The sequence below is a fragment of the Piliocolobus tephrosceles genome, chromosome 20 (assembly GCF_002776525.5).
Source record: "Piliocolobus tephrosceles isolate RC106 chromosome 20, ASM277652v3, whole genome shotgun sequence".
Taxonomy (NCBI): domain Eukaryota; kingdom Metazoa; phylum Chordata; class Mammalia; order Primates; family Cercopithecidae; genus Piliocolobus; species Piliocolobus tephrosceles.
This window is the reverse complement of record NC_045453.1, coordinates 7,526,174-7,542,587: the sequence shown is the minus strand read 5'-3', so window position 1 is coordinate 7,542,587 and position 16,414 is coordinate 7,526,174. Positions and strand designations below refer to the sequence as shown.

Genomic DNA, 16,414 nt, shown 5'->3' with positions numbered 1-16,414 from the left:
GATTGTGTTGATTTTTTTAACCATCTTTCCCAACCTTATTATTAAAGATCCTACCAGTGTGACAGAGAGAGCTAAGCCAGTGGAGACTTCATGCAGCTCATCCTTCCTTATTCATTCCATATCTAAGCAAGAGTATAAATTTGCTAGGTAACTGCCTTACTCATTGTTTTCTATTAAGGAATGCCTAAACGCCTCCCACCTGGCTTCTCAGCAGGACAGGCCAATCCGAATTTTATGCAAGGTCAGGTGCCTTCGACCACAGCAACCACCCCTGGGAATTCAGGAGCCCCTCAGCTGCAAGCAAATCAAAATGTTCAGCATGCAGGTTTGTTTTCTGTGATTTGTTCAGCCAGCATTTATTGAGCATTGTGTGGTAGACTTGATAGACAACAGGAGTATACAGATAAATAGTAAGTCTTGGTCTCTCCCCTTAATTTCAAGCCCAAAATAATTATTCTTTCAGGGCAGTAACTTTTGTCAATGTATCAAAAGTCGGTAAAATGTCACAGGAACTCAGAAACAACTAAAAGGAGATGGATCTTGAGTTAGAGCAGGAATCAGCAGTTTGTTTTGTTTCGTTTTTTTTTTCTCTGAAGGGGCAGATAGTAAATATTTTTGACTTTTCAGGTTATATAGTCTCTTGTTGGAGCTACTCAACTTTGTTATGATACCACAGAAAGTAGCCATAGACAATACATAAACGAGCATGGCAGCATTCCAAGCGCTTGTTTATTTACAAACCAGCAGAGGGCCATAGTTTGCTGACCCCTGAGTTAGAGCTTGCTCAGGTAGTAAAAGGGAAAAAGGCATTTCTGGCAAATGAAAACCACAGACACAAAGGCATGGAGGCATGTTTGGACAACTGCAACTTTTTACATCTCTACATGATACATGTTAAGCTTTGTTTATGCTGAGTGTCTGAATTCTGGTTTACAGTGTGATATTTTTCAGACTTCTTCAGTTCAGATTTAATACCAACAGTGTACTACAAAAAGAAGAAATTTTGGATAGGAAATAAGATACAGGGGAATGGCTAAAAAGTATTTGCAAAACAGTAATGTATAAGCAAACTTCATGTTTCTGGTTGCTTAAGGACCACATGACTAATCCTCTTACCCTTTCTCGTTGAAGCAGTTTGGACTGAGGTAGTGCAACTAGTTTCTGAATTCTGATCCCCACTGGAGTTAATTTAGTAATGTGACTCCAACTTTAATTGTAAATCACTAAGGAATGAGACAAAAATCTGACTTTTACAAAAAAAGTTCACACTATTTCTGGCAGAGTAACGGAAGGGTAGTGCAAACTGCTTAAATTTCCCTATCTGCTAAAGCAAAACTTCATTCCTGAGTTACATGAATTCATGTTTTTTGTTTGTTTGTTTTGTTTTGTTTTTTGAGATGGAGACTCACTCTGTCGCCTAGGTTGGAGTGCAGTGGCACGATCTCAGCTCACTGCAGCCTCTACCTCCCGGGTTCAGGCAATTCTCTGCCTCAGCCTCCTGAGTAGCTGGGATTACACGCACCGGCCACCACACCTGGCTAATTTTTGTATTTTTAGTAGAGACGGGATTTCACCATGTTGGCCAGGCTGGTCTTGAACTCCTGACCTCATGATCCACCCGCCTCGGCCTCCCAGAGTGCTGGGATTACAGGCATGAGCGAATTCATTTTTTTTTATAGAAAGTTTTAGAACAGGCAGGGTGCGGTGGCTCACGCCTATAATCCCAGCACTTTGAGAGGCTGAGGCAGGCGGATCACTTGGGATTGTAAGTTTGAGACCATCCTGGCCAACGTGGTGAAACCCTGTCTCTACTAAAAATACAAAAAAATTAGCCGGGCATGGTGGCGCACACTTGTAATCCCAGCTACTTAAGAGGCTGAGACGGAGGTTCACTTGAACCTGGGAGGCAGAGGTTGCGGTGAGCTGAGATCACACCACTGCACTCCAGCCTGGGCAACAGAGAGAGACTCCATCTCAAAAAAAAAAGTAAGTTTTAAAACAATGACAAAACCATTTCTCATTGTTGCACCCTATCATAGCTATTTTATGTTTTTATATGGTACCTTCCATGTGTACATTTTTTCGTTTGTTTTCTTTTTGTTTTGTTTTGTCTTTGTTGGTTTTTTTTGAGATGGAGTTTTGCTCTTGTGCCCAAGCTGAAGTGCAGTGGTGTAGTCTCGGCTTACTGCAGTCTCTGCCTCCCAGATTCAAGCATTTTTCTGTTTCAGCTTCCCAAGTAGCTGGGATTACATGCCCCGCTAATTTTTTAATTTTTAGTAGAGATGGGGTGTCACCATGTTGGCCAGGCTAGTCTAGAACTCCTGACCTCAGGTGATCCACCCACCTTGGCCTTCTGAAGTGCTGGGATTACAGGCCACTGTGCCTGGCCCACATGTACGTGTTTTGATTTCCCCATCCTATCTAAAGTAGCTCTACTCCTGTCTCTTACTTTCTCTTCTCTTACCCTATTTTCTCTTGTTAGCTTTTACTGTTTCCTGAAAAAATACTTGTCTGTTTGTTAATTGTGTCTCTTGCCAGTTAGACTGTAGGCTCCAAGGATGCAGGGATTTGGTCTGTCTTGTTTACTGATGTTACCTCAGCACCAAAATGCCTTCCACATATTAGGTACTTAATGAATAATTGTCAGTTGAGTGAATATACACAGTATATTTAGTGTATACAAGCATATACAGTGGTCATGGAATTCCACTTTGAGTTTATAAGGCTGGTTTAGAAAATCTTCCTTGGAGTTCAGGAAAAGTCTGGATAGTGTGAACAAGGTAGTTTGCCCTCTGCCTTCATAGTTGGAGCATGGACTGGCTTCATAACTTCATTATAGGGAACTTTCTAGTCCCCATTTAAAGGTGAAAAATAAGGCCAAGTGCGGTGGCTCATGCGTGTAATCCCAGCACTTTGGGAGGCTGAGGTGGGTGGATCACCTGAGGTCAGGAGTTTGAGACCAGCCTGACCAACATGGTGAAACCCTGTCTCAACTAAAAGTACAAAAGTTAGCTGGGTGTGCTGTTGTGCACCTGTAGTTTCAGCTACTGGGGAGGCTGAGGCATGAAAATCACTTGAACCCAGGAGGTGGAGGTTGCAATGAGCTGAGGTTGCACCAGAGCGAGATTCTGTCTCAAAAACAAAACAACAGAAAAAGTGAAAAATAAAAGGAATAAAATAAACTACAAAGTTATTCAATTAAACGGGGAGATAATGCGAGTAGCTATAGGAAAATCCCAAAGACCCAGTAAATAAATAAGCACTACAGCAAGGCGGGTAGCAACTTTTGTCTAAATTAGAAATAGCTGAGAAGACTAGGACATGTGCCACATGATTCACCAGGGACTGTGCAGGATTTGCAGCTTCCAGATGGGTCATCTAGTCAGTTGGCTCCCACCAGAGGCTCAGCTTCCAGATCAAGATTAACTACTTTTTACCACATCAGGGCAGAGGAAACCTGTCCTTGGTGTTCTTTTCTTTGAAGTGCAGCATCCACATATCACACACATAGCCTTTGAGAGTCATTATTATTACAGTTTTCCAAGAAGCATTTTTAAATGTCCTCATCATTGTTGAGGTTTTCCTAAGAGGACACTTCACATTCTTTGTTTCTCTGGCTCATTTATAGCAGAGTTATTTCACTAGCCTATAGTGCTTTTTAAATTTAATTTAATTTATTTTTTGAGATAAATAATTAAGAGGGTTTCTCTCTGTCACCAGGCTGGACTGCAATGGCGTGATCTTTGCTCACTTCAACCTCCACCTCCCAGGCTCAAGCAATTCGCATGCCTCAGCCTCCCAAAGTGCTGGGATTACAGGCATGAACCACCCAAGCCCCGCCACTACAAGTCATTTTAAAACAATGAGATGCTGCCTTTCTCATTATTTAATCTGAAAGAAAGTAAACTTTCTTAATCTTTGATATGTTAAATCTTTAAGATACCATATGGGAATATAGAAACTTTCTCCTTCTCTAGTATATGGTCATTGGGAATGTAAGCATTTATCCCACAGCCACATCTTCATAGTTCAGAAAACTCACAGGAAGTATGTCAACAGCACATTTATGTTGGTCAGTGGATATATGGGTGATGGATGTCTTTCTGAGTAATGTAACTTCAGTATCTTAATACCAATAAGATAAAAATATTTCTGAAACTATGACTTTTTTTTTTTTTAAGGTGGTCAAGGAGCTGGTCCTCCTCAAAACCAGATGCAGGTGTCCCACGGGCCACCAAATATGATGCAGCCCAGCCTCATGGGAATTCATGGCAACATGAACAATCAGCAGGCTGGTAGTTCTGGGGTTCCGCAAGTGAACCTCAGCAACATGCAAGGCCAGCCCCAACAGGGCCCACCATCTCAACTGATGGGCATGCACCAGCAGATCGTGCCCTCCCAGGGCCAGATGGTCCAGCAACAAGGAACCTTGAACCCTCAGAACCCTATGATCCTTTCAAGGGCCCAGCTTATGCCACAGGGCCAGATGATGGTGAACCCTCCGAGCCAAAATCTTGGGCCCTCGCCCCAAAGGATGACCCCACCCAAGCAGATGCTTTCCCAGCAGGGCCCACAAATGATGGCGCCACATAACCAGATGATGGGGCCTCAGGGACAGGTTTTGCTCCAACAGAACCCAATGATAGAGCAGATCATGACCAATCAAATGCAGGGGAATAAGCAACAGTTTAACACTCAGAACCAATCCAGTGTCATGCCGGGACCAGCCCAGATAATGAGGGGACCAACTCCGAACATGCAAGGAAATATGGTGCAGTTTACAGGACAGATGTCAGGACAGATGTTGCCCCAGCAAGGGCCTGTGAACAACAGTCCATCTCAGGTTATGGGGATTCAGGGGCAGGTCCTGCGGCCACCAGGGCCCAGCCCACACATGGCCCAGCAGCATGGTGATCCTGCTACTACGGCAAATAATGATGTCAGTTTGTCTCAGATGATGCCTGATGTTAGTATGCAACAAACCAACATGGTCCCCCCTCATGTGCAGGCCATGCAGGGAAACAGTGCCTCGGGAAACCACTTCTCAGGCCATGGGATGTCTTTCAATGCGCCTTTCAGTGGAGCTCCCAATGGAAATCAGATGTCCTGTGGTCAAAATCCAGGCTTCCCAGTCAATAAGGATGTCACGCTAACGAGCCCATTGTTGGTCAACTTATTGCAGAGTGATATCTCTGCAGGCCATTTTGGGGTAAACAATAAGCAAAATAATACCAACGCAAATAAACCGAAGAAGAAGAAACCCCCTCGGAAGAAGAAAAACAGTCAGCAAGATCTAAAGTAGGTTGTGATGGTTTTGCCTCAAATTTTATTCATTTGTTTTCTATGTGGCTAACTTTTTTTGATGGAAAATTTTACATAATATAAAACTAGAATAGTATAATGAAATCCCCCTGCTTCAACAATTATCAGCTCATAGCTTATCTTGCCTTCATCTGTACTCTCTTCCATTACCCTCTTGAGTATTTCAAAGCAAATTTCACTTGGTAAATATTTCAGTGTGTGTCTCTAAAAGATAAGGACAGTTTTTAATATGCTCGCACAATATTGTTAGCACACCTAGAAAACTAATACTTCCTTAGTACTCTCATATCCCGTGTTCAAACTTCCCTGATTATCTCAAATTTTTTTCTTACAATTTGTTCAAATAAGGATCCAAACAAGATTCATATGTTGCAATTGGCTGGTATATCTCTTAATTCTATACTGTCAGGGGGGTTTTGGCAATCAAAGCCTGAAAAGTAACCAGTGCTTCCATATGGTACCTCCACAAAGCACTGACTTCAGGCCTATGATGGCTATTGGGGAACCAGAGAGGCCAAATGTGTTTTGGAAATTAAAACTACTGCTGTCTCTCAAATAGAAATGGTTTTTTTGCACAGGTGCCTTTCCTTTAAAGGCTCTTTATCATCCCTAGAAGCTTAAAACCCCACGCTAAGATGATTGGACCTTTTAAATCAGTTACCCTTTCAGTAAACGTTCTCCAGGTGAGTTATATTGCAAGATCATAGCAGGAAAGGCAATTAACAATTTATATTTCATTTCCTGAAGCTAAGTATTAATTTGTGTTTCTGGGTTTGATAAAATGTTTCCAGAAGGACTATTCATTGAGCTATATTTTGTGCCTTTAATCATAAAACTAAAATTTAGAGACATTTATTATGAGGAAATAATGGCTAATGAATGTAAAACAGGTTAATTGAAACAAATTGTTAGAATTATAAAAAAAGAATCAAGAAACTTTATTTCAACAAGGTTAAATGTTCAAAATTAAACCAACTACCTTTATCCCAGCCTTCCCACAACATTCTTTGTACTGTGTTATATCATGCTCACTTGCTGCTTCTTGAATCTTATACTTTAAAAGCTTATCATGGTATATTATTAATAATAACCTATATTTTTCTGAATTCAAACTTAATTATCTAATTTTTCTGATAGCTCTTTCTCACTTAAATTCTTTACTAGTATCAATCTGTGGGAATAATTATTTAATAAATATTTTATTCTCTCAATAGTCTGGGAGTAAAATTGCAAGGTTATTCAGTTGCCTCTAGTGTGTGCATTTTTTGCCATCTTCACCAGCCCTTAGGGAAATTGCTTACTTAGGTCTACAAATTGTGAAAGCGACCTTATACAGCATCAGGACTCCTAGGAAACGGAGACTGGGTTTACAGGAAAAGTACCTGCTTCCAGCTCTACCACTAGTTCACTGTGAAATCTTGGGCCTGTTTCACACATCTCTTTGGGCCTTTGTTTTCTCATTCATAACATGAAGGGGCTGGACCAGATATTTGAGATTTCTTAGCTCTACAATTTTCTGAAAGTAAAGGTTACCACTGAATCTTTGCCTGTAATTTAAAGTGAGAGAAGTTTTACGAGGAGCAACTTGTTACAGGGGTCTGGATGTGCTAAAGATCTGCTTCAGGTTCTAAATTTCCATGTGCTAGGGGGCTTTTAAAATGGATTTTGTTGGCTTATGAAACTGTACACAGTAGAGTGAGACAAAACACTACCTAGAAGTGGGTGAACAAAATCAGGGCAAAGGGAAACTAAAGATAGAAAAGTACAATTAGTACTGAGATTACAAACAAAATGAGGCCCGTGAGCAGTCTTGTTGTTTGAGAATGTGGATGTTAGTAGCTACATTTTCTTCATTTTTTTCTTCCCCACTAAAAATTGTAAGCTACACCCAGGTAAAAGTGAAGGCATCTCAAAGCCAATAGAGATGTCTGCACATTCTGCAGCAAAATTTTTGTTGTGGTGGTCTCAATCTTTATTTGTTCTCTGAACACCATTTCCATCAGCCAACCTATACAACATTTGCAAGGTGTTATGAATTGAGCCCCCACTGTTACATCCACAAAAAAGAAACAATCAGACCCCGTAGTTGAATTTGATCGCTACATTGAAGATAGTGTTGTTTCACAGGAATAATACCTTATTACATTGATAGCCCTATGATCAAGTCTTAAAAACATCTAAGGAATGGGTGATTACATGAAAATTATTGCATCAGGAATTTGTGGAAAGCATTTTGAGTAAATACAGTGCTGTTAGATTAAGTGGATTTTAACATTTAATGAAATTGCCAGATTATTTTTGTGCCAATATTTAATGTTTTCTCCAAACTAGAGAGAGATGAATAATGGTAATACAAACATTTTAGTTCTTCAGAAATAGGGGAAGGGTTAAGCTAGTTTTGTGTATTTTCTATGCAACTTATTCTAAAATATGTTACTTTTTTTTTTTTTTTTAAGCACCCCAGATACTCGCCCAGCTGGTCTGGAAGAGGCTGATCAGCCACCATTGCCTGGAGAGCAAGGAATTAACTTGGATAACTCAGGCCCTAAACTGCCAGAATTTTCAAACCGGCCACCAGGTGATAAAATATTAGCTAGATTATACACTTACCACATGTGCATGTGGCATTACAAGGCTTCATTGTCTTCGAGGAAACAATAGTATTTTATTTTTTTCTGCTAACTAGTCTACTTCGGTGATTTAATGTGTCTCACCTTGGTATTAAGTAAAAATTTCAAATATAACTTTTGAAGGCACATACACACATTCTATTCAAATTTGTCTTTGTTGTTTTAAGTCCTCATAAAATCGGACTGAAATGTGGTTGGGCACGATGGCTCATCCACCTGTAATCCCAGTACTTTGGGAGGCCAAGGTGAGCAGATTGCTTGAGCCCACGTGTTCAAGACCAGCCTGGGCAACATGGTGAAACTTTGTCTCTACAAAAATTTTGTTAAAATTAGCCAGGTATGGTGACAAACACCTACAGTCCCAACTACTCAGGAGGCTGAGGTGGGAGCATCACCTGAGCCCAGGAAATCGAAGTTGCAGTGAGCCATGATCATGCCACTGCACTCCAGCCTGGGCTACAGGGGTGAGACCCTGTCTCAAAAAAAAAAAAACCCTGAAATGTGAAGTGCCTCTTTATTCTTGTCAATGTCAAGGTTCTAGTTGGCGTCAGAACAGGATAAGATTAAATGGAGAGATGATTTCACTCTAATCCTGCTTATCTGCCTTTCCTGCAGCGTTTCTTCTTGGGGCTTTTTCAAAGCAGGGAACTACCAGGGTTTAAAACAAGATGATCTTTTTTATAGAAGTTTCATTATTGAGTCTTTAAAATATAAAAAAGATATAAAGAAATAAAAGAGACACCCATTTTTCTGCCACGTAGGTTAATAATTTATAATAAATAGGACCAATATTGGAAGCCCCCTTTGTTGTACCCTCTCTGATTATAAAATAATGCTATCCTTTAAATGTTGAAAAATTATGTCAAAGATGGAAAAGCTCCTAAAACTAATTCATTCAAACATAGATATTATAGAACCAAGGCCAGCTGCCACAATATCTCTAAACCTGGTTATCTTGGCCTGAGCAATGACTTGTAACTTTATTCCCCTATGACACAGTTGAAGATGCACAATCCTTCACACTTAGGCTACTCTCCCCTGTGTGTACAGAGGGTATGTTTTGTTTCTTCCTCACTAGTTATTTCAGCTCCTTTTTGGCATGAAAATGAGAGTGACATTATTTTAGGAATAAACTTTAATCTACCCCTGATTTATGTATTTTAAAAGGGAATCCAAACAAAAAGCTAAATCCATCATTATATCAGTATTTTGTGTTATTTATTACAAATTGTTTGGGCATATCACACTTCCCATGAGTGAGATGCAGCGGCATAGCTGAGACTGGGTGGTCATCAGTCTTTGGGGAGTATGTCCAGAAGGCATTGAGAGCAGGAACATGCCTTCTTGCCTCAGATACATCTGAACTCTTCTATATTATATGAATCCCAGGGTCTTTGTATACATTTATTGCCTTCTTTCTGCAAACTGGGGACCTGCAGGCTGAATTTGGCCTATAATGGGTTTGAGTTGCTATGCAGTGTCTTAAACAAAAGTCTGAATTTAAATGCCTTTAAACAGGGCATCTGCTCTGCAGTTTGGCACTTTTGACAGGACTCTTGCTGTCTTATACCAGTCCACTTCTATTCTCTACTACCTGCCTGACCCCTAAAGGCATAGGATTTTGCATTCCCTGAGTAATAAATTTGGTTTGTGATTGTGTTATGGGCACTGTGTGTGTCCTGGCTTTCCCTCTTCACCATTCTGTCACATCAACCCCAATCTGTCTTATCATTAGTGCCTTTTGGACTGCTGCCTCCAGCTTCTAGACTCTGTAGCAGCCATGCCCTTAACTGTTACCTTTAAGGGGCTGCTGTATTGTCTATGCTGTCCTCTTTGGTATTTACTGTCTGGTGGGCTGATTTTAAAGATAAAAGGCATCCATGTCATAGCCCTGACATCAACAGGCTTTTGCAGAAATTACGATTTTCTTAATGTGGGAACCCCAGACTGAATGTGAAAAATAGGAACCCGCTATATTTGACTATATAGTCTAAAGGACAATTGAACCATAGAAATGCCATATGTTATTGGCTTTATAAAGGTCAAGAAGTTACTTGGGCCTAAAATAAAAAAGGATTTTTTAAAAAATCTTCAAAACTGGATTCTACACATTGTATTCATTGATACCATGGAAATCTTTGGCCAGAAGACATTAATTAGCTATTGAGTACTGAGTCTGACCCACAAAATTTGGTAGCTGCTCTATGAAAATGTTGAGTCAGCATTTCTTTTGACTGCCAGAGCCAATTACTCTTATTCCTACACCTTCTTAAAACCTCCCCAATGTACTCTTCATGCAACAATGGAATAAATCTAGTTTGTGGAACTGGAATTGTATCCCATATATGCACAGCTGTATGCCCACTTTTTCCCACAGAACCACCGTTATTCTTGGTTTGCATATCTTTTTTTTTTTTTTTTTTTTTTTGAGACAGAATTTTGCTCTTGTTGCCCAGGCTGGAGTGCAATGGTGCAATCTTGGCTCACCACAACCTCTGCCTCCCGGGTTCAAGCGATTCTCCTGCCTCAGCCTCCCGAGTAGCTGGGATTACAGGCATGCGCTACTATGCCCAGCTGATTTTGTATTTTTAGTAGAGACGGGGTTTCACCATGTTGGTCAGGCTGGTCTCGAACCCCTGACCTCAGGTGATCTGCCCGCCTCGGCCTCCCAAAGTGCTGGGATTACAGGCATGAGCCACCGCACCTGGCCAGTTTGTGTATCTTTTTATCTTTTCTGATTATAAGGTTTTGGTTCTAAAATGCCAAGTAAAATCTTCACAAAAAAGAGAATAATTTGAGATGTTGCCCTCTGCATATCTAGAAGATATTGTCCTTCAGGGTTCTTTTCCCAAAATTATTTTTTATTCCTGAGGGCTATGCTTCTGCCTTACTTATTCTCCAACTGTGGATTCATGGAAAATATTCTCCAAATAGAGATTTGCATGTAAAAAGTTAAGTGCAACTTAATATCCATAAAAACTTCAGTGCCCTAATTTTATTTTCAATGTGTATATCAGCTTCCATTAACTCCTACTGTTTATTAAACTGATTTACATCTGAGGGGCAATTTTAATTCAGATGGTTTCCCCCAAAGGATTAATCCTGAAGGATGAGGCATAGTGTATGGAGCCAATGAATTGGAATAATTTTAAATTCCTCTTTCTTAAGGAACTGAATCCTAGAATTTTATATTTTACTTCTGTTGAAAGAATAAAAAGGCTGTCTTCAATGCTGTTATTTTCAACAAAACCACATCTTTAAAAAAATTATTCTTATACTAACAGAAGAAGTGAATCCTAAATGCTTTACTTTATTCACAAGTACATTGAAATATTGATTATGACTACATGAGATCTGAATCTTGGGTAGACAGGCACTTGCTGTTGATGGAGTTTTTCTCATTTCATCTGAATGTTTGGCTGGTAGAGACACAGCCATTTTCAGTACGTAGCACAGAAAATCAGGCTCTTAGTACAGTCATGGCTCATTCAGACCCTACACACCAAGGAGCTCCAGGTTTTTTGATGCTTTGCTTTTTGCTTCCTTAAGCACTGTGCCCCTTTTGCTTATGTCAAGTAATGAGGGGCTGCCCCCTGCCCCAGGAGTGGGCATGCCTGAGCTGTTTGTGCATAGTCTGTGCCACCTAGATGAGTATTGCTTGGCTATACTCTAAAGGTAGCAACATTTTCTTGCTGAAAAATCTAACTTCCCTGATTTGGGGGGCTTGTTTTAGGTTATCCTTCTCAACCAGTTGAACAGAGGCCACTTCAGCAGATGCCTCCTCAACTCATGCAGCATGTGGCACCCCCACAGCCACCACAGCAGCAGCCACAGCCACAACTGCCTCAGCAGCAGCAGCCACCACCTCCCAGTCAGCCACAGTCTCAGCAGCAGCAACAGCAGCAGCAAATGATGATGATGCTCATGATGCAGCAGGATCCCAAATCAGTTAGGCTTCCAGTCTCTCAAAGTGTCCATCCTCCAAGGGGCCCCCTGAACCCCGAATCCCAGAGAATGCCCATGCAACAGAGTGGCAGTGTGCCTGTCATGGTCAGTCTGCAAGGACCTGCCTCCGTGCCACCATCACCTGATAAACAAAGAATGCCAATGCCTGTGAATACTCCTTTGGGAAGCAATTCAAGGAAAATGGTCTATCAGGAGAGCCCGCAGAATCCTTCCAGCTCGCCACTGGCAGAGATGGCCTCGCTCCCTGAAGCAAGTGGCAGTGAAGCACCATCTGTCCCAGGAGGCCCAAACAACATGCCTTCACATGTAGTACTTCCCCAGAATCAGTTAATGATGACAGGGCCAAAACCTGGACCGTCGCCCCTTTCAGCAACTCAAGGTGCAACTCCCCAGCAACCCCCTGTAAATTCCCTGCCCAGCTCTCATGGCCACCACTTTCCAAATGTGGCCGCGCCAACCCAGACATCTAGGCCCAAAACACCAAACAGAGCCAGCCCCAGACCCTATTATCCTCAGACACCCAACAACCGCCCTCCCAGTACAGAACCTTCAGAAATCAGTCTGTCACCAGAAAGACTCAATGCTTCCATAGCAGGACTCTTCCCTCCACAGATTAATATTCCTTTACCTCCTAGGCCAAATTTAAACAGGGGCTTTGATCAACAAGGCCTAAATCCAACAACTTTGAAGGCCATCGGGCAAGCACCTTCAAATCTTACCATGAATCCTTCCAATTTTGCTACCCCACAAACTCACAAATTAGATTCTGTGGTAGTGAATTCTGGAAAGCAGTCTAATTCTGGAGCAACAAAACGGGCAAGTCCAAGCAACAGTCGCAGGTCTAGTCCTGGGGCCAGTAGGAAAACCACTCCAAGCCCGGGGAGGCAAAATTCAAAAGCCCCTAAACTTACTCTGGCCTCTCAGACAAATGCAGCCCTGTTGCAGAATGTGGAGTTGCCGAGAAATGTATTGGTCAGTCCCGCTCCTCTGGCGAATCCCCCTGTACCTGGGAGCTTTCCTAACAACAGTGGGCTGAATCCTCAGAATCCTACTGTGTCTGTGGCTGCAGTTGGGGGTGTTGTTGAGGATAACAAGGAGAGCTTGAATGTGCCTCAGGACAGTGATTGCCAGAATTCCCAGGGTAGGAAGGAACAGGTAAACATTGAACTAAAAGCAGTCCCTGCCCAAGAAGTTAAAATGGTTGTCCCTGAAGATCAATCCAAAAAGGATGGGCAGCCTTCGGATCCTAACAAACTTCCCAGTGTCGAAGAGAACAAAAATTTGGTGTCTCCTGCTATGAGGGAAGCACCAACATCATTAAGTCAACTTCTTGACAACTCTGGAGCTCCCAATGTGACGATTAAACCCCCTGGGCTTACAGATCTGGAAGTAACACCTCCAGTAGTTTCTGGGGAGGACCTCAAAAAAGCATCTGTCATTCCCACACTGCAGGATCCGTCTTCTTCTAAAGAACCCTCTAATTCCCTAAACTTACCTCACAGTAATGAGCCGTGTTCAACCCTTGGGCATCCCGAATTGAGTGAGGTCAGTTCTAACGTTGCACCAAGCATCCCTCCAGTAATGTCAAGACCTGTTAGCTCTTCCTCCATTTCCACTCCTTTGCCCCCAAATCAAATAACTGTATTTGTCACTTCCAATCCTATCACAACTTCAGCTAACACATCAGCAGCTTTGCCAACTCACTTGCAGTCTGCATTGATGTCAACAGTTGTCACAATGCCCAATGTGGGTAGCAAGGTTATGGTTTCTGAGGGACAGTCAGCTGCTCAGTCTAATGCCCGGCCTCAGTTCATTACACCTGTCTTTATCAATTCTTCCTCAATAATTCAGGTTATGAAAGGATCACAGCCAAGCACAATTCCTGCAGCCCCACTGACAACCAACTCTGGCCTGATGCCGCCCTCTGTTGCAGTTGTTGGCCCTTTACACATACCTCAGAACATAAAGTTTTCTTCTGCTCCTGTACCGCCTAATGCTCCCTCCAGTAGTCCTGCTCCAAACATCCAGACAGGTCGACCTTTGGTCCTTAGCTCACGAGCCACCCCTGTTCAGCTTCCTTCCCCTCCTTGTACGTCTTCTCCAGTTGTCCCTCCTCATCCCCCTGTCCAGCAAGTGAAAGAATTGAATCCAGATGAGGCTAGCCCTCAGGTGAACACCTCAGCAGATCAGAACACACTTCCCTCTTCACAGTCAACCACAATGGTTTCTCCCCTTTTGACCAATAGTCCAGGGTCCTCTGTCAACCGGCGAAGCCCAGTCTCGTCTAGTAAGGGCAAAGGAAAAGTGGACAAAATTGGCCAAATTTTGTTGACCAAGGCGTGTAAGAAAGTTACAGGCTCTCTTGAGAAAGGGGAAGAACAATATGGTGCAGATGGAGAGACTGAAGGCCAAGGGCTAGACAACACAGCTCCGGGGCTTGTGGGAACAGAGCAGTTACCCACAGAGCTGGACAGTAAAACCCCAACGCCCCCAGCACCCACTCTGCTAAAAATGACCTCTAGCCCCGTGGGCCCGGGCACTGCCTCAGCAGGACCCAGCTTACCTGGCGGTGCTCTCCCCACCAGTGTACGCTCGATAGTAACCACTCTGGTACCCTCCGAGCTCATCTCCGCCGTACCGACCACAAAAAGCAATCATGGTGGCATAGCATCTGAGCCACTTGCGGGTGGCCTAGTGGAGGAGAAGGTGGGATCCCATCCAGAACTTCTACCCAGCATAGGTATGTACTTGGGGCTTCATCATCTCTTTGTGTCAGTTTTTTGATGACCTAATCCCACAAGAGAAACCATGACTCGTTTTTTACTTGAAGGAGAGTGGGCTAAATGGAAGTAGTTTTATTTATTGAAAGTACGTTGGAAAATATGCTTTTAAATCCCATGTTAAGTTTGCATTCATTAAAGAGAGCCAAGGGCCGGTTGCGGTGGCTCACGCCTGTAATCCCAACACTTTGGGAGGCCGAGGCAGGCAGATAACTTGAGGTCAGGAGTTCGAGACCAGCCTGGCCAACATGGTGAAACTCCACCTCTACTAAAAATACAAAAATTAGCCAGGCATGATGGCACACTCCTGTACTCACAGCTACTCAGGAGACTGAGGCAGGAGAATCGCTTGAACCTGAGAGCAGAGGTTGCAGTGAGCCGAGATCACGCCACTGTACTCCAGCCTGGGCAACAGAGCGAGACTCTGTCTCAAAGAAAACAAAGAGCTCCTGAAATAATGACACCTTTCATTTATATAAAAGTTTTTCAATTTACAAGGAAGCATTTTTACATATGTTGTCTTGCATCATCTTTATACCAACCATATCAGATATTCTTAACTCCATTGTATGGGTGAGAAGATTGAAGCTCAAAGAAGTTCAGTGTTTGTTCAGAGTCTATACTGTGAACCTCCCATTTAACACTGTGCTTTACGTGTGAACAGCAGCTTCTGCAGATTCTCTTTACCAGGGTGAAGATTTGCTCATGACTTTCAGAACAATGGGTCCTCATAGCCTCATTCTCATTGTACTCTATCTCAGGAACCATTCTTTTTTTGTCTGGGCTACTCTAGAGGAGAGCTAAAAGAAAACTGGGTTTCATGATAGTGGACACGGCAGAAACAAAGTGGTCAAGAGCCTGTAGGCTTGGGTTGGTATTATAACACCAGCATTTACCAGCTCTGTGGGCTTGGGCAAGTTACTTGACCACTCCAGACTTTGGTTTCCTCCTTTGTAATATGGAACAATAATAGTTGTAAGAATTCAATAAGGTAGTACATATAACATTCTTAGCACAGAACCTAGCATATAATTATTCAGTAAGTGGTAAAAATTGTTATTCCCAGTTTCTTTTTGATGTAATCTCTTTGTTGATTGGTGCATTCCATTTGTGTATATTTAGTTCAGGGTATTTCCTATGTACTGTTAAAATGGGCTAATGATGGAAGCATAGGTGTCCTTACAACCACCCCTCCCTCCCTTCTTCCCTTCCCCCACATGTTCCTCCTCCTGTGAAGTTTAAGTGAAGAAGCTCTATTTCCTCAGAGTGGAGTCAGTCACACACTGCTAGAGCTGAGAAAGACCTTTGCGATATCCTAGGCCAGCTAATTAAGTGCCTATCTTATTTATGCAGCTAAAATGCTTCTAGTGCCTACCACTGAGTGGTAACCACCCAGGAGGAGAGGCAGAAAGAACACAAGCTTCAGGGTAAGATCAGAGTTCAAATTCTAGCCCACTGGTTACCAGTTACAGGTGATACGTTCCTTAACCTCTCCTAAGCCATGTACTTCACTTGTAAAATGGAGATTGTACATTCTACCTCCCAGAATTTAGGATTCTGAGAGAGGACTCAATGAGAAAATTTGTCAAGTGGCCAACACACTGCCTCACACCGAGCTCTGGAAAGGTTAATTCCCCTTCTCTCTGCCTCTTCACCTCAGTGTTAGAGATATGGGGGCAGGATAAAGGCCTTCAAGGAGTTTGCTGCTCTTACGGG

The 16,414-nt window shown here is 42.5% G+C and overlaps 1 protein-coding gene across 10 annotated transcripts in view; it reads left to right on the top strand.

Moving 5' to 3' along the window:
- NCOA6 (nuclear receptor coactivator 6) overlaps window positions 1-16,414 on the top strand; it is a 119,208-nt gene that overhangs the window by 77,501 nt on the left and 25,293 nt on the right. For 6 of the 10 annotated variants that reach the window (XM_023220484.2, XM_023220482.2, XM_023220483.2 and 3 more), the window contains 4 exons: window positions 179-325; window positions 4,182-5,298; window positions 7,779-7,900; window positions 11,686-14,658. In XM_023220484.2, coding sequence (XP_023076252.1) covers window positions 179-325; window positions 4,182-5,298; window positions 7,779-7,900; window positions 11,686-14,658 — 4,359 coding nt within the window. The remainder of the gene's footprint in view (window positions 1-178; window positions 326-4,181; window positions 5,299-7,778; window positions 7,901-11,685; window positions 14,659-16,414) is intronic. The other 4 variants (XM_023220491.2, XM_023220492.2, XM_023220486.2 and 1 more) reach the window with 3 other exon arrangements.